The sequence below is a fragment of the Vicugna pacos genome, chromosome 15 (genome assembly GCF_048564905.1).
Source record: "Vicugna pacos chromosome 15, VicPac4, whole genome shotgun sequence".
NCBI classification, from domain to species: Eukaryota; Metazoa; Chordata; class Mammalia; order Artiodactyla; family Camelidae; genus Vicugna; species Vicugna pacos.
The window spans coordinates 38,610,277-38,633,431 of NC_133001.1; the positions used below are offsets into that span (position 1 = coordinate 38,610,277).

Below are 23,155 nucleotides of genomic sequence, written 5' to 3' on the forward strand. Positions count from 1 at the left end.
ATAAACCAAATTATAGGACACCAAAGGAAAAAAAACATTTACAGTAACTTCTACATTCGTCTGACTTTAGAGATACTGGTCTTAATGCTAGAATGGTATCTAAGCTGTTTATTTCCATACTTCTCTTTAAGGTAACAACTTCATAGTTAGTTTTATGAACTGACCGATTGGCTTTCCCAGTTTCTGCACACTCTCAGATCTAGGCCATCCTATGACTGCTGGCCTTTGCTCCAGTCTTCTCCAAGGCCTTCACACTCACCCTCTCTCCTGGCTCTTCAGCCTGAAAACATGTTGAAGTTATACCAAAAAAAAATATACATTTCCCCAAGTTCTGTTGATTTTCCCTTCCTCTCCACCCCTTTCATTGCCCTAGTTTATGACCACCACCTGGACTCTAGCATGGGCTCTCAGATGAGCTCCTTGCCACTGAAAAGTTGGCAGAACGATTTTCCTGAAACAGGACTGGACCAGGTTGCTCCTCTAATTAAAGCTACTGGAGAGCTCTCCATCACTATGGGATGTCAGAGCTCCTCAACAGGACAGACAAGCTCTTCCATGACCCAATCTCTCCAACCTCTCCAGCATCACAGCCTACATCCCACCCACCAGCTGTTCCCATTTTGCCTCTTAAAACTCAATAGTATCAAACATGGTGCCATTAATTCAAGTTCTTCTTTTGCTCTCTTGAGTCTGGAATAACTTCTTTCCGCCTGGCTAACTTATTTATCCTCATCCTTCAAGACTCAGGATCCTTCCTTTAGGAAGCTCTTCCTGACCATGGCACCTCAGTGCCCATCAACATTTTGCCTGAGATGTCCCTCCTCAATGCTCTCAGTAGTACCCTGTCAATAACAGAATCAGAGAACTTACCATATTGCACTGACATTATGTTTTCATGCCTGTCACTCAACCCCCAAGTGCAGGAACTTGGGTGGACATAGCACAAAGTGAGCGCTCAAATGTTTGCTGGCACAAAGTCAAGATTTCAGATGGAAACAAATTAGACTAAAGTCTCAAATTTTAGATCTTAGACTTTGGTTTTTAAAAAAACATGAATTAGACCTTACAGTACTGCTTTTATAAAGCTTTCTGAGGACTAATGATGTGGAATGGGGAAAATGATCCTACCTTACTGTAATGACTAAAAATAAAATCCAAAAATGGAGGCAAACAATACATTTAAACAGAAGCTTGTATCATCTATCCCTGACAGGACACTGACAGACCAAAAAATAAAAAACCAAAAAGCCTAGAGGATTGATGACTGTGCCTTTTGCTTCTTATTGCTGATAATTTTACACTGAAATATAAGCTAGCATATATGTGAGTGATATTTGACTCTTCTTTCTCACAAACTGAACTTCATTTTGTCATGCTTGGGGTAATTCACCAGCCACTAGACCTAACGTTATGTGTTTAAGAATCTCTGATTTCCTGGTCACACACTTATCTCCTTTAAGGAGCTCTGTACCTTGTTGAGAAGGTATCATGGTCCCTATTTCCCCTTTTCCTTCAGAGGACAACTCACTGTCAGAATACAGCTTCTCTTTCTGGTCAGCTCCAGATTAAGGTTCCCACATGCCAGTTTATTTTATACAAATTCTGCCAAGAATCAAGCTTTTCCTTTGTGATAATTGGTCTTGAAAAAACATCCTTTCCTTTCCCACACGTAGGTCATGGAAGTGTTCAATTCTTTGTAGAAATAGCATTTCACACCTTTTAGAAACAAGACATACTAATACACCTAAGTCTTTATTTATTTGGCTCTAGGAAGAATTTGCATGAAAATGAGCCTATATGGCAGGTACAGAATGTACTGTAACAGCACCAGAGAGGTACATCCTCTCTGCTCTACAGAGCCTCAATGTTTAATACATACATGTGATGTTAGTAATAAAACCAGAGAGTCCAGGAAAAAAGGAGCCCTTTAGGAAAAATTCAGTTTAGCGTGACTTTTCGAATTGACCATTCCTTTTCATATGCTTAAATTCAAATAATGGATACATTCACAGGCCCAAATATTGGCATAGAATAAAATCATGTTCATTTATTTTTCTGCATCTTAGAATTAGAAGGCATAAAATTAAATATGTTGAATGTAATAAATTCATTCATACAAGTGCAAGTCTCCAGCTATAATGCATTTTATGGCAGATTTATCATTTAAAAAATGTACCAGTAAATCAAAAAAGAGGGATTATGTCCATTTAACTTTTATTGAAGTGTATGTAGGAGTTCTTCAGAAATCAAATGTGAGCATGAAGATATGGCCAAACATAAAATCTATCAAATTCAGTGAAAAGTTGCTGACTTTAAATAGTAGTTGTAAGAATGACCAATATATATTCTTTGTTAACAACCCCTCACTCTACAGTAAAAAAAAAATAATAATAAACATTCAGTAAACATTCTTTCCTAAGGTAGTTTCCCTTATATATCAGTGATTTATCCATTTCTTTGTATACACAAATTTGTTGAACATACCAATCAGTGGTTCTCACAATTGAAAAATAAAAGCACAAAAAAGTTTACACTCTTGTACAGGTAAATAAAAGATCACCTTGAATTAAACTGGATCTCCTTAAGGGCGTAGTATAGTTTCAGTTTCATTACCTATTACATAATTAGTTTCTTACATACAAATATTGACATATTTGGCTTGTGCTTCAAAGCCTTTGTGTCTATGCAGTCCATGTCAACGCAGCTCATAATTTGAAGTCACTGGGGAGTTCTTTACTGCTGCTGGGCTTGACCTGATCATGCATTAGAGTCTCCTCAGCACCGGCTGTGGCACTGCACATCTCTGAGGCATCGTCGGCATCAGGGTCCAATCCTTCGGGACAGGGAAGTTTCAGCAGCTCTTCCCGGAGCTGAGCAGTGTGACGCTATGCAGGGGAAAACGAGTGACGTTAAAACTGCAAACTCCGGGATTCCAGCACAACATCACTGGAGGGAGGAGTTGAATTTAAAACAAAGCCCAAAGTATTAGGCCTACAGATATTAATTGAGGACCTCCCTTATGCTAGCTACTGTAACATGCAGTGAACAAAACTAGCAAAAATCTCTAACCTCAAAATAACTGATGTTGTTGATAAGCCCAGAGTACTGAGTAGCATGCACATTGCCTACCCATGGCCCAACCCCTGTAACAGAAACAGCATTACTAATGGCTTACAGGACACCAGTCATATGCTATATATACTCTCTTAAATTAAAGAGAATAACCTCTTGACTTATAATACATGGAGCTCTGACTAAGTATTTCTGAGAGAAAGACAAGTCCCTAAATATTTAAAATAAAACCACTGCTATTTTAGAGAATGAAAACAGTATTTATCAGGCCCTATGTAGAATGTCTGCAAAGTGTTTCATACTCATTATCTCACAAAATGCTTGGAATACACTTTACAAATACTTTCTCATCAGAATTTTTAAAAATGTAAGCAGATGAAAAAGAAGATCTAGAGTGATTACATAACTGTGTATTACCCCATACTGACACTTCGGGAAGGATGTAGAGGCGTTAATAGAGAGTGGTTGGTTACAAACATCGTTTTAGTTTACAATTTTCTAGTGGGAGAGAAATGATCTCAAATCTTACACCAAGGGCTCTGAAAATTAGTTGTGTCGATAGCTAACTTTGAAAATTAACCAGCAATTACAGAACAAGGCACTGCATTCAACAATGTAAAAGCAATGAGTAAAATATGGAAGATACAGCTGGATACAGAGTCGACTGAACTATGCCATTTTACCTAAGAGACTTGATCATCTGTGGATTTTGGTATCTGTCGGGGGTCCTGGAACTAATCGCTTATGTATATGGAAGACCAACTACATGATCTTTGACCTTGCAGAGGCTAAATTTTGGTTGGATGTGTAAGACATATAAACAAGATAAGACAGCTACACATTTGCAGCCATTTGTAAGCTTTCAATGTATATTTACATGTTGGCAACTCAAAAATTCTCTAGCCCAAATTTCTATTCCACTGTGGATAACAGGAGAAAACACTAACTAGGGAAGAAGGAAAAATCTGACGACTATAAGGGCCCCTAGCTGAGGTGGGAATACTATGCCTTTATTGTGGCATGAAATTGAACAACTGCATACTTTTCTCAAGTAGTACTCAGCAGCAAAAGTATATTTGAAATGATAAAACACTGGATTGATGCAGAGATAGAGATTTCCAAATCAGGGTAACGTAGAAACAACATAGTATAAGAATTTGACATATAAGCAAGACACTGACTGAAATAACAAAGACAAAGAAGCTGGACTTTAGCCACTGAGGTTTTGTGTAAGGAAAAGACATATCTTAACACACATTTGGGAAGGTTCAATCTGGTTATGTGCTATAAAAATAACTGGAAGGGGAAGAACCAGACGCAAGGAAGACTGAGCTATGGGAACTAAATAGGATAATGGGGAGGGGGAAATCCCTTATGAAGGCAGCTCTGATAGGGCCAACTACTGACCAAATAGGTAAATTAGATAAAGGGGGAGTTAAATAATATCTGAAGATTTTAAGACAGAGAAAAATTGTTTAAAATTAAGTAAATACAGAAAGTTAAGAAAACTTGACTAGAAGAAAGATAAGTTCTAATTTTAGATCTTCAATGAAGTAATGACATGTAAAATGCCAGTAATATGATTTGAAGAAAGCTAAAAGCAGACAACAGCTTAAAAAGCACTTTTAAAGAGTAAATGGACAATGTCAGGGGTATAGATACAATGACAGAGAAGGAGAATAAAATAGTCCTGAGAGCCAAACAGTAAGCCTTCAGGTACACAATCATTCAGAAAAAGGGGAAAGAAAAACATGCTGAAAGAATTAAGTGTGAGATAAAGAAGAGCCAACACAGCCTAGAGATGCACAGTCAGCAGAAAAGACATCAGACCAGTGTTATGAAGGTTTTTAAAAGGTTGGCATTACAAGAGATTATACTGAAATCACCTAGTTGAAAAGTCAAGGCAGGCTCCCACGAAGTGAAATTTAAGCTGAAAAGTGAACAGAAGTGAGCCAGTAGAGCAGGAAAAAAGCAGAGTGAGAAGTAAGCATTTATAAAAGCCTGGAAGGGAGAGAGGTGCGTGGAGAGGTGAGCCAGGGTCACTGGCTCTGAGAACTGGAGAGTGGGTAACTTCAGTAGAATGGAAGTTAAACTGCAAGATGTTAATTACTGAGAGGGTGGTTTAAAAAGGGAAGCAAAAGTGTTAACAGCTCTAGTTTGATAGTAAAAGAGAAATATTTTTATAACAACAGGGACAAAATAAAACTAGCTTAGGAGGATACAAATGTTATGGAGAAAAATAATTTTTTTAAAAGGTTTTTATAAGGGAAATTTTCAAATAAATACAGAAGAGGGAGGAATATAAAATAAGCTCCCATGAATCTATCACCTAGCTTCAAAATTTATCAATTCATAGCCAGTCTTATTTCATCTATATCCCCACCACTTCTCTCATTTTATTTTGAAGCAAACTCCAGGCATCATATGGGTTTTCATTCATTAACATTTCTGTATGTAACCGGAAAAATAACAGACATTAAAAAAATTTAATGAAAAAGAACTAGTAAATCCTTATCATCATCATCTAATCATTTTAAGTGAAGATACTTTTAAAGTTAGAAGGAGGAGGGTATATAGCTCAGTGGTAGAACGCATGCCTGTTGTGTACGAGGTCCTGGGTTCAATCCCCAGTGCCTCCATTAAGGTGAAAGAAAGGAAGAAAGAATGAATGAGTGAATGAATGAATGAATGAATAAAAGAGCTTAAAACAAAGTTAGAAGGAAGAGAGCCAGCAGAAAGAGAAAACTGAACATCACTGGTGGAGGATAAAAGGAACAGAGCTGAGTAAAGGCAGATAAGCCAAGGCAGGCAAAAAAGGGTGGCTGTTGAAGGTATGATTCCTGCATACAAAAAAATCTCCAAAACCATCATGTTCTACATTTCCATTCTGTGAATGCCCAAGACAACTGCTTGCCTCTCCCAGACAGGTCTGTCTCACAGACACTCCCACCAATCAGCGGTTGGAGGCTCTGCAACTACCATCCCCCTCATCACTCCAACAATAAAATTCTGGAAGGGAAGAGGCCCAGGGAAAAGCCGAAGGAATAAAAAGTCATTCATGGAGCATATTTTGTTGCCATCATCTTCAAACAACTCTATGAAACTCTGTTGGCTCTGTCCCTATACTCATTTCTAATTTTAGAAACTGTCAATTCATTGTCAAAAGCAATGTAACTTTTCTATAGGCTTTTGGGTAACATCTGAACTTAAAATAATAAATTTAATGTTTCTTTCTGGTGGCCATGGTTCTGTCAGTGAATACACAAATCTTGTTTTAAAGCCACCGACAAGGCCCCTGTTAGGGAGGGTCACTCACCTTGAGAGCTGCTGCGTGGTGAGACATGGTTCTGCCTACCCGCTTATCACTGCTGTACTGCTGGATGTCCGCAATCCACTCCTCACACTGGGCCATGATTTCAACTCTTTTCAAGTAAAAATGTTTATGTATAACCTTAAGAATAAAACAAGCAAGAGAACAAAATGTGTTCAGGTCAGAATTTAAAAGACAAAGTATGTGACATTCCAAAGAAATGAAATTTAAAAGACACTAATTTTTTTCTCTCCATAAAACTCAATGTGGTGAACTCTACACTAGTAACAAGGAAGAATAAGGATTATGACATCATGTCATGTGTTGAAATACCCAGTTCCATAGGAGAAAATGATGCCCAATCCCACTTAGACATTTCAAAAGTTAATCCTATCCAGAGTGTGCAAGACACACAGAATATAACAGAGTCAGAAGGTGAACGTAAATAAATGAATAACCAGGAGAAAAGTATTGTTTGATGATAGAAAAACTGTCAATTTCTATCTTTAAAATAGAACTCAAAGAATACCTAGATGAGTAAAGAGATTCTAAACGTCACAGGCATTTGCACAGAAATCAGAATAGAGCCCTAAAATAGGCACTATTATTATTTTCTTTATTTGTCTTCTGGTTAATTTATGAACAAGATTTTATCCTATGAAGTTATTTTCCTTGTGATAAATGTGTTTCACATTTCAGATTTTTAAAATTATCTCTGAAACACTGATAAACTTTCTGAGTAAGTAGTAAGAGTCTATTTTTGACAATTTAAGCTAGAAAACAGATCAATTTGGAAATATTCTTCTGTATTTGGGTAAGCTACTTAGTATATTGCCCAATGAACTTATCTCCCCTAAAGAAAAGGCAAAAATACCCACAAAGGAAAAATCATGAGGAAAACCTGAGAATGGAGGTAAAATGTCAACAAGTTATTGAGTTACCAGAAGGATACTCTTTAAAAAAAGACAAAACAACAACTATAAAAAACCAAAAACAAATCCCAAAGAATACAGAGTAGCAAGTCACAACCAATTGGGAAAATGAGAAAAGCACTGATAGACAAGGGGTACTCCCTTTAATGTGAACTAGGTCTACAAGATGAGAAAGGATTATTGTTTCAAATTATACTTATTTACTTTTTATAAAAGTTATGCACCCCACTCTGAGTCCTGTGTTAAATTTATTCTTCTTCCAGAAGGAAGAAAAAAATTAAAGCATGAACCAACAAGTTATATTGACTGGTGTATACATTTACACAATTTTTTCAATACATTTAAAAAATGAAGTTTAACATACACAGAAAAGTGCCTAAATTGTATCTGTACAATTGACTGTGTTTTCCCACAGTGAACACACCAAAATAACCTCTACTCAGATAAGAAACATAACGTCACCAAGCACACCAGAGGCCTCGCTGCCACTTGTATATTTCTCACCATTAACCCTCCATTAATCCAAAAGTATAACTATACTGACTTCCTTAAGTATAAGTTAGTTTCACTCATTTTTGAACTTTCTATAAATGGAATCATATGGAATGTATTCCTTGTGCCTGGCTTCTTATGCTCTGTATTATGTTTATGATGTTTGTCAATGTTAATGTGTGAAGGCATTTACTCATCTACGTTGCTGTATTCCATTTTATGAATATCCCTTAATTTGTCCATTTATTTTCTTGATGGGCAATTGGACTGTTTCCGTTTTTTGGAAATTATGAATAATGCTATAAACGTTTTCTGCACCCAGTATGTATGTAATTACTACTGAGCATATACCAAGGAGTGGAACTGCTGGTCATAAAGCATGTACTTAGTTTATTACTTGCCAAAGGGTTTTCCAAAGAGGCTGTGCCTATTCATATTCCCACCAGGAAGTAAATCAGAGCTCCAGTTGCGCCACATCCTAACTTCTGGTATCAAAAGCCTTTAAACTCTCAAATATGATGAATAGGTAGACAAGAGGCAGACAATGTAGAGTTTTGCATGTTAGGGTAAGGACTCTGAATTTTCTTCTTCATTTAATGGGAAGTCATTGGAGTGAGATGATCTGATTATGTGGGGAGAATCATTGAAGAAGGGCAAAAGTGGAAGCAGGGAAACCAGTTAGGAAACTACTTCAACAATTTAGGCAATAGGTCATGGTGGCTTGAAACAGGCTGGCCAGGGTAAAGATGTTTCTTTATTACCAAATTTTGATTATGTTTTGAAGGGTGAAGCTGAATTTGTCAACAGATTGAATGTGGTATGTGAGAAAAAAAACAGGTGGTCAGGGTTTTGGACTTAGACGATGGTGCTTTTACTGAGAGAAGAAAGGAAGGAAGAATCAAGAGTGCAGTTTGACAGTGCTATGCTTGAGGTGGCTATGATACATTCTAGCAGACTTGTCAAGTATTCATACATCTATCTGGATTCATTATTTGAGTCTTCAGGTCATTGAATAAATTAATTTATGATACAAACAGGAGGAATATAAGTTTTTCAAGGGCAGGAACTGAGTTTCATTTATCCTTGAGTTCTGAGTACCTTACTGCAGTCTCTGGTAACAGCTGGTATTCAATACAGTTGCAAAATGAATTACTTAATATAAATAACCCAGGTTTGAAAAGGTACAAAATATTGTGATAAAGAGTGCACAAAAAAATACACATTTGTATTTCCAATAATATTAGGAAAAGTAATTTCCCATAGCCTTGAATGCAAGCCTCTGGAAAATATCCAACTTTGTTACTCAAAGTGCAAGTTCATTTAGTTAGTTTATAACAGAAGGAAAAAACGCTGTGTCTACATTCCTTCAGAGTATATTCACCGATGCTACCTCTTGAGGAAGACTTCAGGAATGATGTTACATGGCAGTCATACATACCATATTAAAGATCAATTTTTTGTCAGATAAATACGCCAATTTTTCCTCTAAAATGTTGAGTTTCTAGCACAACCTAAGGAACTGATGATCAAGAGAAACAATTAGGAAAGAAAATTGTTTCACAAGAAAGTTAAAATAAGATGTGATGAAGGAATTTGTTATGACAGGTGAAAAATACAACCATATTTTAGGCAGACTAAGGAGAGAGAGCTAAGCACAGGGAAGAGTCACACTGCAGGATGTGGTAAAATAAAAGCACTTAACAGTATCAAGGGAGGTTTCAGAAACTAAACCCAACTTTTTCAAAAAGAAAATGAAATGTCTTTTCTTTAATGTTCACACCCAGATATTAATATAAGGGCAAAGTTTCTATTTGCAAGACGACCAGAAAGTATCTTAACCTCTAATAAAAAGAATTACTTTTATAATAACATAACAAGCACATACAGTATGATAGCAGAATGGTAGCTGTAAAAAATAAGGAATAAAATTGTTGCAAAAGAAAGTCAGATGCCTTCTAGGAAGTAAATGATTTAAAAATTCATCTGTATTCTATTATTACTGATTTTTTATGATTAAAAACGATAATAAAGTTTAATACACCACAGATACGCTAAAATAAAGGCAAGCACAATACGAACAAACTATATTCTGTAACATCTTTAATAAACTATTTCAGTAAGTTCATTAAATATACCTCTTTAAAACACGGTGAAGGGTTTCTGATTTGTTCTAGCATTGCCCACTTAACCGTTGCTTGTCGAATGTTCCCATCATATTCTCGAGAACTCTGTGTGCCACTGGGAGTGCCTCTGGACCGTTCATATCCTGGTTCATTAAAATAAGGCTCAGCTACTAATATAAGGGACTGAACAGACACCAACACCTGAGGAACAAATAAAAAAATAGTTATAATGGGACATTTTTACTTCTAGAGAGTGAATACCTTGCTTTATCAACCAGGAGTCCCTTTTAAATGTGCTTCCACATATTTTTATCACCAAAAAAATCTGTTAATAATTATGACATTGAAATACTTTATTATTATTTAATAATGAATAATAAATGTTATTTATTATTAAAGCGAAAAAGTAAAATAGGCATAGTAGAATCTTATTGCTAGCTAATATACCAATATAACTAGCTAATAGGGCATCTTTGGAGGCAGGAAAACGTTAGATACATCTGCCCATTTCAGAAACGAAAAAGAATTAGCAGTAGTTGTATTCTCATTAGAAAGATGATCAAATAATATCAAGTGTATGCATCTTAGAAGTCAAGATATACATTTTCCTAGGAAATTTTTTAAATGAGAACTTGAACCTGAAACATAAGACCTAAGAACAGATAAGGTTAAATATAATCAGAAGTAACACGTTACTGAGGCAATGGTCAAGTGTATAAAAGAAAGTGTTTAAACCTGTATAATTCTGAGGCAAAGATCTCATAATTTTTAAACTTCCTGAAACTAAATATATCACTGAAGGAAAGGAATTTTCCTTAGCTACATACTTTCCCCTAACTCAAACCTGACTCTTCTGAAATAACACTCCAGGATCTATTTATTAGTTCCTTTCCTCTTCCCTTTTAAATAATCTTCCTCTTAATTCTTCCCTATGGAAATACGGCCCTGAGGGGGAGCTAAGCAGTTTTTAAGATGGATACCTAGTAACCTACAGAGCTGGAATTTGTCATTTACCATTATGTTTGTTTGCTCTTCATTTTTGTCCCCTCTTTGGTTTCCCCCAACTCATAAGGCAGCTCCTTTACTGAACACAGTTCTGAGTAGTTTGCTGGGGGTTGTACCAGCTCTGCCAATGACCCTGGCATGAAATCTGGGACTTGTGAAGACCACTAATGAAGTCCCCGCATTCCTTCCATAGCCTCCTGACTCATACACACTGGCTGGCTGCAAGCTGAGCCCACATGGGCAGTATAGCATCTTGGCTTCAGAAGCCTGGTTCTGCCACTGACTAGCATGTGGCCTTGGGCAAATGTCCTAACTGCTCTAGACTCAGCTTCCTCATCTGTACAATGGAGTCAATATATCCATAATGTCTTATGATTGTCATGAGGATTAAATGAAAATGCATGTGAATAAAGAGTATATAACGTAGGGATTCAGGAAAAAAAAACAATCTTCCTCTTAAGCGAGTAGGGTATATCCTGATTTTCTACAAAAGCAGAAAAAGAAATTAAATTAAAAACTTAACCACAAATTAGTAACACAGGATTCAGTTACTTATTTAGCCTCACATCCTTTGACACAAAATACTGTTTTATAAATCTCAGGCAGTGGTAGGTTCAAACTTATGAATTACTTCAGACTCACATGGTGCATTTGGTTTAAAACAGTTGAACCAAATAAAATGAAGAATAGATGCTTTGTATACAGAACAAAGAAAACTACATTTGAGAAATGACTTGGAGCCCTAGCTACTTTGCATGAATCATGTAACCTCTTTTTTTCTTGATCTCCATACTAACAAAAAGGAAAAACTTATAGCACTATTTCTTTAATTCATGAGGGTGCTGCAAGGTCTTTTCATATACTCTAAGAAAGTCACATCCTAAAGAATGATTTTTCATATTTTCTTTTACCTAATTCTAAATAATAATGTAGGAAAAGAATCCTTTCAGGGTAGGTCAACTTTAACAGGCTTACCCAGGGGTAATTTATGGTGATCTTTTTAAAGTAAACACTGTAAATGTGAGTTTACACTATTATGCAGCAACAGTGTCTTGTTTCTGTTTCTTCAGTGAACAAATAAGTTAACTCATTATTAATATACTTACTAGTCCACCTCTTCACTGGGATTCTGAAGTATTAATATAAAGCATCAGCAAAAAAATTTGATGGGATAGTATACATATTTTATGTGGAAATTAACTTATAAAATTCAAGACTACGTAATGTGAGTGTCAAATGCTCTGCGAAATAAGAACTACAAATCCCAAGTTTTATGAATGCCAGGAAAATATTTCTAAGCCTCAGATGAATCCCATTACTAACTAGATTATAGAAGAACCGTATCATGTGTGGAGAGATATGTAATACTAATAGTGTGTTAAATTCTACTCAGCTGAGTTTGAGCCCTATAGTGACTGGGAGATGGGAGAGGGTAATCTGCCTTGTCTAATATTATTGTACCAGAGAGTACTTTAAGGGCGAGTTAGGGATTTATTAAAAGCCAATTCTGACAAAAAGAAATTTTTGTTTTGTGCCCTAACTTAACATTCTAAATTCCAAATCTGATGCTCACCTATAATTTATTTAATATGTACTTCCTATCAATCTAGCTTTTATTTTTTATGGTTTATTATGTTTATTCTTGGTCACTAAAAACTTTTTTTTCTTAAACATAGATGGTTCTTTATTTTCTAAGTAAAACTGTCAGAGAAATTTGTTTACTTGCAAAAAGCTTGAGGTCTGAGGATTCCACTTCTCTTCTGGTCTTCCATGCCATGTATTTAAGATGCTTAAACAAACCTGAGGAAGAAGGGGAAGAAGTATACACAGAATTGAAAGAAGTGGTTTTTAAAAGTAAACTACCACAACTAGAAATAAAATTTAAATACTATTATGTCAAAGTCGCTCAGTTTTACATCCCCAAACAAAACCCTAAGGGTTGGTCTGTTAAAACAAATTGGCATCTTCAAATATGATCTAAATCTGTGTGGCATTACAATTTCTTCATAATGAAAAATGAATTTGCAGCTACTACACATTAATAATAGTAACACTTTTAATGAAAAATAACTTTTTCAAACCAAAAAAAATAATTTGGTGAGGAAAAGTGGTACTATTTTACATTTAAGAAAATCTCTTTTGAAATTTTATAAATTTTGAAAATACGATATAGCTTAACAAAAGAGATCTTGATTTCATATCTGCCTCTACATTCAATTTGTTGTAATATATTGTTCCGGTTGAAATATATGAATAAAATCTGGCCTCACACAAACATTAAGCTGAAAAGGGTCACAGATGCCCTGAAAGGGTCCTGAGGATCACCAGAGTCTCTCAGAACAAATTTTAAGACACATTAGATAGTTATTCACTCAGACAGCAAGAATGAACTTAAAGCATCTTCCAAACACAGGTTAACAGTCACTATAGGAATAAGAGAACCAGGGACATTTTATCTGTCCTTGTAAACTAACAATGTCATGTAATGGGTAACATATGAAAAACAAGCAGTCCTTAAAAAGCAGGGAAGTCCATTTCCTTGATATTCTTTTAATGCTCTGTGAAAAACATAATGCAAAATATGTCAATTTGTTAAATAGATAAATTTATTATTAATTTTAGAAGACTTGCATCTGAACAGCTTTGCGAACTATCTATTTAAAGTACTGACAGACATACCAGCCCACCTGATTTTTCTAGTATCTCTGTGACTACCAATGGCAGGGGTCTTATTCCTTCTCTCTTTTGAATAAAGCCTATCAACATGGCTATTTTGTCCTCTCTGCTCAGATATAAAAGACCTGTCCTTTGTTCCCTCAAAGGAAGTAAGGTCTACCTCTGGTGAAATCTGCAATAAACCCAGAAAATGAATTCCAATTTTGTGATCTGAGCTTATGATAAAGACAAAATGATAATCTGTAAGCACAAATCTGACGCAGGCTGTACCTTTTAAAAATAAAAAATCTTAGGCCATCTTTTTTCTTTTATTTATTCTATTTATTTATTTATTATTCACTTTCTTATTTTTTCAATAAAGGTTATTACAAAATATTGACTATAGTTCCCTGTGCTCTACAGAAGAAAACTGTTTTCTATCTCTTTTTATATACAGTGGTTAAAATATGCAAATCTCAAACTCTCAAATTTATCCTTTCCCATCCCCTTTACCCCGTACTACAGTGCTGTTTACTATGTCTTCTAGTCTGTTTCTGTTTTGTAGATGAGTTCATTAGTGTCCTCTTCTCTTTTTTAAGATTCCACATATATGTGGTATCATACGGTTTTTTTTTTTATTTCTTTTTTTTTTCCAATTGAAGTATATAGTCAGTTGCAGTATGTCAATTTCTGGTGTACAGCATAATGTCCCAATCATGCATCTTTCTGGCTTACTTCATTTAGAATGATGATCTTCGGGTCCATCCATGTGGCTGCAAATGGTATTATTTTATTCTTTTTTTTTATCACTTAGTAGTATTCCATTGTCCAAATATACCACAACTTCTTTATCTAGTCATCTGTCGATGGACATTTAGGTTGCTTCCATGTCTTGGCTACTGTATACAGTGCTGCTATCAACACTGGGGTGCATGCATCTTTTCAAAGGAAGAGTTTTCTCCAGATATATGCCCAGGAGTGAGACTGCTGGATCATAGGGTAAGTTTATTTTTAGTTTTTTGAGGAATCTCCATACTGTTTTCCATAATGGCTGCACCAAACTATATTCCCACCAGCAGTGTGGAAGGGTTCCCTTTTCTCCACAGCCTCTCCAGCATTTATTGCTTGTGGACTTTTTAATGGTAGACATTCTGACTGGTGTGCAGTCATACCTCACTGTACTTTTGATTTGTGTTTCTCTGTTAATTAGTGATATTGAGCATTTTTTCATGTGCCTGTTGGTCATTTGTATGTTTTCTTTGGAGAATTGCTTGTTTAGGTGTTCTGCCCATTTGTGGACTGGGTTTTTTCTTGTTGTTGTTGTTATTAAGTTGTATGAACTGTTTACATATTCTGGAAATTAAGCTTCCATCATTCACATCATTTTCAAGTATTTTGCTTATGGTTTCCTTAGCTGTGCAAAAGCTTGTAAGTTTACTTAGGTCCTGTTTGTTTATTATTACTTTTATTTTTACTGCCTGGGTAGACTGCCTAAGGAGAACATTGCTAAGATTTATGTCAGAAAATGTCTTGCCTATGTTTTTCTATAGGAGGTTTATAGTGTCTTATCTTATATTTAAGTCTTTAAGCCATTTTGAGTTTATTTTTGTGTATGGAATGTATCGCACTGATTTAAATGCGGCTGTGCAGTTTTCCCCACACTACTTGCTGAAGAGACTGTCTTTTCTCCATTGTATATTCTTGCCTCCTTTGTTGAAGATTACTTGACCATAGGCCTACGAGTTTATTTCTGGGCTCTCTATTCTGTTCCACTGATCCATATGACTGTTTTTGTGAACTTGGGCCATCTTTAATGAACCAGATCAACTTAAAGTATCTGTTATTCTCACATGATCAAAGAAGTGTCTGTTTATGAAGTCTGGAAATTTCTTTTGAGTGTCAAGTGATTTTTAACACTGAATACACTCAGCAGGGAATTTACTGTTGAAAGTTCATCAAACTGTCCAAAATTACTCTGAAAAGTGATGATTATTCTTTTAAGTCTAATTTTGAAAGGTTTATTGTCATATGAAATGATTTTTATTCTACCTCTCTGTCAACTTTTTTTGAGGGGCTAGGAATGCATCTATTTATAAAAAATATTAAAACACTTTAACACAAATTAAACTTTTAAAATAAGTTCACAATGGTATGTATCATGGAAAACATGGATAGTATCTTCAGGCACTTGTGAAAAGATAACTGGAATTGGAGATGTTTGAAGTAAAGAAAAGTGAGAGGCACAGACAGACAATTTGGCTCTGTTTTCTGGGTGGAGATGGCTCTCAATTGGCCAAGGAATATGTGAGTAAGTTATTCCCTCAAAATAACATCTTAAGAGTACTTCTTAACACTGTTCTGTTTCTGCCCTTTTTGATTCCTTCGCTCTCATTCCTCAAGCTGATCTTTGCATATAGGGAAAAGAAACATGAAAAAACTCATGTACTCTTGAAAAGAAGATAACTAAAACAAAATTTCTATTCAAATTACAAAGAACCTTTGGTTACAATACTTCAGCATTAGAAATAAAAGACTGCAATTACATTACCTTGCCATCATTATAAAGGTTTGGATTGAATCGCACACTATGACCACCAGTTGTCTCTAGATTCACAAGAGGGGGCGAACTGGGATAATCTTGAGGAAAATATACATCAAACTCAAAGCAGCCATTTGCGTAAGGAGTATCCGCTGGACCAGTTATCAGAACCTAGTATGCATATACAAACAGAAAAGCCTATGTTACTATTCCTAAACACCGCTACTCAGAAAAACAATTCAACGTGAAATGAGAACAATCTTCTTACATCCTGTATACATCTCTACCAGAAGCTGTTAAATATGAAGTTAAAAATTAAACACACACAGGACTAGGAAATGGTTTTAGGTTAAGATTTAAAGTGACTTGCTTTTGGTAAAAATGGTCTTTTGAAAGAGAGATGCCTGACTGGCGGCAGGAAAGCTTACTTTAACAGCATTTACCTTTTAACATATTAAGTTACTTCCTCCTAAGAGCTTTCCTGCACAATCTCAACCATATTTTCAACAATTTTAAATTCCTGGTACATTCATTATCATATCTCAAAGGTATGAGAGTAATTTTCTGCTTTAAATCTTCAGATAAGTTAATGTTTTAAGAAATAGATTACTTTTAACGATTTTTTTCTGGGAAAATGAAACAAGCAAACAGGAAAAAAAGTTCTCATCTAACAACTTACTATAGAAAAGGTTATGAGAACAGTAGGTGTTTCCCTTAGGGTTATTGGTAGTCTAAAAAAATAGCACAGAACCCAACAGTCTGAGTAACTGTCAGAATTACTTAAGGAATTTTGTTTTAGTCAATCAACAGACAATAAGCACACAAGGCACAAGGCAGCAAAGCCTCTGGTCCTGAAGAGTTACGTGTGGAGGCACGTGGTACTAGATAGAGCCTCAGTCGATGACAACTTTGCTTTGTATTTTGGGGCTCCAACGTGGAATCCTTCATATTAGGTACAGCATAGTGCTTAGCAGACACAAAATCACAAGTCTGAACTTATGTGGTCCATTTAGTGATAAAAGACTTTCCTAGGCAATCATCTAATAATTGGCTCTTTAGTAAGAGTCTGGTCAAATAGGCAAGGCCTATGAAATTTCCTCTGAAAAATTATCCAAAAAAGCAAAGAAACAAAAAACTGCCGTCAAATCAATGGGTCAATAATTTTGGCTGTGTAGCTAAGGAAGACAGACTATTGAATCTATGAAGTGAATCATGTAAAGTTCCTCCCTCCCCAGGTGTCAAATCTTTAAAATATTTCTTGATGCAGCAATCTCTTGGAATTTAAAGCCAGATTACCACAGTGTTAAAACATAAAGGTACAGATTGTTTATTTATTGTACTACTATTACTTAATTCATAGAGCATATGGATTTTGAAATACATAAATTTCCTAGGGGAAAAAAAAGAAAAATTTTGAAAACTGATAGTATAAAACATGAGAGAAGAATCCTGGATTATAAGGAAGAAATCTTATAAATTTTTTTATATTGACCAGCATTAAATCCTTTGATACTATGTTTTAAAATTATGATAGGCTGCATACAACCTTTGTTTAGGAAAGGTCTTTTGGTATTTTCTTCTAAATCTTTATTCTGAATGGTATTCTTATCCACATACTCTCAACTAACATTAGAAAAGGATTCCTTAAACTGATATGCAAAATGGTCAACGGAATTTTTATTAAATTTATTAAAATTCATGCTATTTCTAGTGCTTTGTATGAATATTTGAATAATAGGATTAGCCAGCAAAACAGGAAAAAGGTTGTTTTCTCTACCTTCATGATGTCAAGTCGCTCCTCATCACAGCGTACAAACACGCTAGAGGACGATGAAAGAGGCAGTGAGGTTGACAGTGTCACAGCTTCCTGGGCAAGGCGGCGGGCTCTGGCAGCACTGTTAGCATCATTTGCATTTTTCACCTGAGACATGTAGTGGTAGTTTACTTTAAAACCCAACTTCCCATCTTCATCTTCAGAAACCATCTCAAATGTATCTAACAGAAGAAAAAGAAAAGAAAAAAACATACTGAAGAAAAAAAAAGAACCAGAATGGAGCACAGCTGTTATAATAACAAAAATCACACATAAATCACAGCCCTTCCTCCACCCACAATGGAGAGGACTGCAACGTGGAAGAAGAGCTGTGTTTATGTAGTACCAACCTATAGATACTGACACTGCTAGATGGATGGAATATGTCACAGATGCAGAAGAAGAAATGATTTTTAATTTACAGTTTGGACAAGCAGATAGGTTATATTATATCAAGTATTTAAATAACAATGCAAAGTAGTAGATAACTTATTCTTAAAATGAGTAGAATACAATATTTTTGCCAAAATAATTACAGAATATGAAATACCAAAAAGTATTTCATTATATTTCATTTTTAAGAAGAGAGGAAGTCTTCATAAATTTGCACTAATTTGGAATCAGAAATCAGAAATGACAGGCTGAAATTTACTTTTCCATTACTTTAAAAATTTAAATTACTAGGATAAAAGATTATCAGGGCAATCTAAGTACTTTGACAGAATATAAGTAATGGGCTAATTCTTAACCATTTACCTAGGCATGTTTGGAAGGACTTAAGAGTTACTTTTATAAAAGCTACGTCCAAATATAATAGAAAGAAAAAGTGGATTTGAATTATACCAATGGATTAAAACAAAGATATTTAAACAACTTGTACCACTAAATTAAAATCACCTATTAGAGCAAATAGAAAAGAAACAATGGTACTTTTGATCTTGTGCTCGTGTAATTCTTAATATATGGAAAAACATTAACACTACATTATAATTATCATTAATGCAGTAAATTTTACCAATAGCTAAGTGCACTTACTTAGGCTAGGCTGTTTGGGTTAAATAATAAATAGGAATATATATCTACCTTCAGGAAGCTTATAATCTAGAAAAAAGGGGAAGACCTATAACAGTGTCATGGATCTATGCACTACAAATATACTGGGTCTCAGAAGACTACTGACTAGTTTCTATCAGTAAACTTATAAACTGGAGTAATTTCACTCACCCAACTCTGCTGTCTTTCAAAAGCTTAATACAGGGGTAAATTTCCTTTGAGTTTTATAAACAGCAATCCACCAGACACAAACATGAGCTTATTTCCATGCCTGGAGGAAGTTTTTAAATCTTTTATTTATAAGAGAACAGGGTCCTCTAATGCCAAAATTTTACTGAAATATTCAAAGATAATGGCTAGTCTGTGAAACATAAATCGTGTTTGACTCAGCAATTCCTCTTCTATTAACTTGTCCTAAGGAAATAATCCTGGATATGTACAAATATTTATATGCAATGATGGTCACTGAGATGCTGAAGATGTTACTTAAAAATGAAAACAACCTAAATGTCTAATTATTGTTTAAACAAATGACAGTACATTATATGAGAATATTAGGCAGTCAATAAAGTTGCAGAAGAATTGTCATATTAGAAACTACTAGATATATAAGGTAGAAAATGGAGTTTACTAAAGAACTCAACAGAAAGCTTGTATTTTTCCTAGATTATTTAAAAAGCCAAGGGATAGCAAAACTCAATTACTTTTAAAGTCACATCCAACTTGTTGAGTTTAAGATTTTAAGTGCTGTAAGAGAAGCCTCCTGGCTGGCTAACGTTCATCTGGTTTATGACTTTGACTGTATGAAAAAATCTATGCTTTTTTGACTCCTACTTTAACATAGTCAACGTCCTTTGGGATAGTTCTCAAGCATAGAAAAGAGGCACATGCAATAATAGTTAATAATGGTCATCAAAATTCGGAATTCTAGTGTTTACTTGCTGACTAACACCTTATGAGTGGTGCTGGTATGATCTTTTAATCAGTCCTTACTTGTCAAGAGTTTTAGAATAGAAAAGGCTACAAGTGAACTACATGTAACTACATTTTCCAAAGGTAAATCTCAGAATTCTAAAATGGTAAGAGTAACAGACTTGAGTGTAAAGTCCCAGGTCTTGGCTTCCTTCAGACCAGGATATACAGAAATGGAGAGTTAAAGAAAGAAAAGATTTTCTTCTTTCTGCCTGTCAGATATTTGGCTTTGTTTTTCCCCCCCCTAGATTTATACTGAATCATGATTTCTAAACATTAACTATAAATAGAGATAGAAATTCAGAGATAGATGATAAAACTTTTCATGTGGGTGTGTATATATATACACACATACATTTATATGTATATAGAGAATATGAATAATTCATGGTAAAAGCAAGTTTTAAATTCTTTAATTTTACTAGCCACATTTCAATAATACTATTAAACAATGTGAAATGAAATCGGAAGAAATGAAGATTACAATTTCAACTTACCAAACTGCAATTTCTTCATAACAGCCACATATTTTTCTTCAAGTGATTTCAATACTGATAAAGGTTTGGGTTTCATAGCCACCTTCTTTGAATATTCACCTAGTTTTTTTTCTGTTATTTAATATTTCAAGATAAATAACATAAGTATACATTTTAGAAGAGTAAAACAAACAAAACTATTAACTTCTAGAGTTCAAATTTTTAATTCCAAAAAATTACCAAACTCTTCAATTATCTTCCTATTGTACTATCTTAAAATTAAAAGATTTCTATTTCATAAAAATAACTAACAGAGCTAAAAATCTTATTAAATTTAAAGCTTAAATTCTTAAAATGCTAATTAACATCCATTCAGGCGAAAACAGCAGAAATGAACAACAGATGATGTAGAAGGCTTTATGTCTTCCATTGCTAATACATGAAAATGCCAATTTTAACTAAATTCTTACACAGTCTTACTGTGCTATTTTCTATCTAATAAAATTTCATTTTTCAATTTCATGACTTTAATGGAAAGAAAAGAAATTTTTGGTGCATGCTGTCGGCTGACTAAATTTAGTCTTAGTAATCATACAAAGTAGAGATTAATATTTTAAAATTAGAGACTATTCATAATTAGCTTGAAAACTTGACACAGAGCAGAATCTTTACGTAAATAACTTGCTTGAAAAAAATTAACATAGAGGGATGAGAAGGCAGTTTTCAGTAAGTAAATGAAACATCTTTGTATCAAAAGAAAAGGAGCATAAAGGAAATAGTGTTATACCTTGATTTGCTTGCCGCAAACTGGTAGTGGCAGCATAAACGATCTCAGCAGTCTTCTGAATGTCTGGCACCAAAAGAGTAAGTCCTTCTGGTTCTTGATCAGATGCATCTGGTTTTACTCCTGTTTTAATATTTTCCCTTTTAGATCTGAAAAAGTTTTTTCAATATGAAAAGAAATGCAAGGAAAATTAAGATTTTAAGTTTCGAAAAATAAATACTTTCGTAAGTCAGTAACAGTGGTTAAAAATTAGTATGATAGTGTGCATTTTTTTTTGACATACACACGATATATACCAAAAGTAGTTTAAGTTAGATGCATTGTTGCTTGTGAAGCCAGGGATAATGCCTACAACAATAAACTGAGTTTTGGGTAGGTTTTTTCTTCATATGCAAAAGTAGACAAGAGATAAACACTATAGAAATGTCATACTGTAAAAAAAGCCAGATACCTGGTATGTCCTTGGATCCACACCTTTAAAAACACACTTATAGTTTAAGTACCTAACAGTAGAGAAATCACTTCTATATGTAAAAGTGACAGCTGTCTATCCCCTGCCTTCTAAGACCTAGGGATCAAAGATCCACAGGTAGTTTTTAATTTTAATATTGTATGTATTTCACTCAAAATATTTTAATTTACAAGGGAAAAAAAAAGAAATATTCCAGAGTAAAGTGCAGATTCACTACTTAATACAATGTACTTCTATACACCGAACCTTAACTTAAACACTAAGTTTTAGGGCATAATCATTTTAAAGATATTCTTCTGTCATTCCCTATTCAGGGTCTAAAATATACTCAGACATATCAAACTGTGTTTCAGTGTATAAGGCATGAGAATGTTTAACTTTTCTAGATGAATGTGGTACTTCTACTGTATTTGTAATTTTATTACAAGATAATAAAAGTAACTAAGTATCAGAATCCTTTTTTCTATTTCAACTCTCAGCACATTTTCTTCATATAATAATTATACTACTGCTTAGATACTAAAAATCTACATCTTTGTTAATTCATTAAATAGACAATTTAAAACAAACTGAAACCACACATAAATAAAGGTGTTTAAAATGTTTACGCTAAGGTATAATCTAAACTATTTATCTTTTTTTTTCTAGTTTGTACATCTACTAACAAAAAGTCTGGGCTATTATATTAAAATAGTATTTCACAAAGTGGGCATGGAGCCTTAGAGAACTATAAAAAGACTAAAAAAAGGTAGAATGTCCTTAACAAAATAATACTATTATGTCCAAATAAACTGTTCTGTCTCACAAAGACAAATATCTGCTCAGAAGCAATTCAATGCTTAACTTTGGGTAGACCCAAGAGGTAAATTAAGAAGAGCCACTCAGGGGGATAACAAGGGTAAATGGTTTTAGTGTTATGCATGGCTTCTGAATGTGTTTCAATGTGTGAAAAACTAGTACCTACAGATATTTTTATAAAGTATATACTACCTCACCAGGCAAGATGATTTAACTTAGGAGCCAGCATGTGTCCCTGGGTTACTGCCTTTTCTCCTATGCTCCCTTATCTTCCCTGAGGTACACAGAAGTCCCAGAGAACACATGGCTAACTTTCCTTTGCTACTCAGGAACCACTTGGTAGATATTATACTGTATATATCATTTTAGTTATCAACTTCTATGTGTGAACGTGTAAATGAACATACTTTATATATGTAAGTAAGGAGAATATAGGGAATGAATGTTTTAAGACTTAAATAAACATTTCGCTGCTAGAATCAAATAAGATATTGCATCTTTTATAACTATAAAAAAAGTTGAGACTATAGTTTAATGGTGAGTCTGACAATTTTTTAAATAAAGATATGATTCTGCTAGATAAGCTCAAACAGGTTTTCAACTTCTGCATTAACCAGTAGCTATTCACAAATCAGTGTCAAACACTTACAATCAAGAAA

General features: G+C 34.4%; 1 protein-coding gene and 1 non-coding gene across 5 annotated transcripts in view; one reads left to right on the top strand and one right to left on the bottom strand.

Moving 5' to 3' along the window:
• Positions 1–1,739: 1,739 nt before the first annotated feature.
• The window catches only part of BIRC6 (baculoviral IAP repeat containing 6), a 193,619-nt gene continuing 172,203 nt past the window's right edge, over positions 1,740–23,155 (bottom strand). For all 4 annotated transcript variants that reach the window (XM_015242776.3, XM_031684939.2, XM_031684936.2 and 1 more), the window contains exons 67-74: positions 21,230–21,375; positions 20,464–20,574; positions 17,906–18,123; positions 16,138–16,299; positions 12,657–12,734; positions 9,942–10,130; positions 6,389–6,523; positions 1,740–2,885 (exon numbers count right to left, since the gene is read on the bottom strand). In XM_015242776.3, coding sequence (XP_015098262.2) covers positions 2,706–2,885; positions 6,389–6,523; positions 9,942–10,130; positions 12,657–12,734; positions 16,138–16,299; positions 17,906–18,123; positions 20,464–20,574; positions 21,230–21,375 — 1,219 coding nt within the window. In that variant the 3' untranslated portion in view covers positions 1,740–2,705. The remainder of the gene's footprint in view (positions 2,886–6,388; positions 6,524–9,941; positions 10,131–12,656; positions 12,735–16,137; positions 16,300–17,905; positions 18,124–20,463; positions 20,575–21,229; positions 21,376–23,155) is intronic.
• TRNAN-GUU (transfer RNA asparagine (anticodon GUU)) lies at positions 5,637–5,711 on the top strand. The gene has a single exon. It is a non-coding gene; the product is annotated as a tRNA-Asn (tRNA).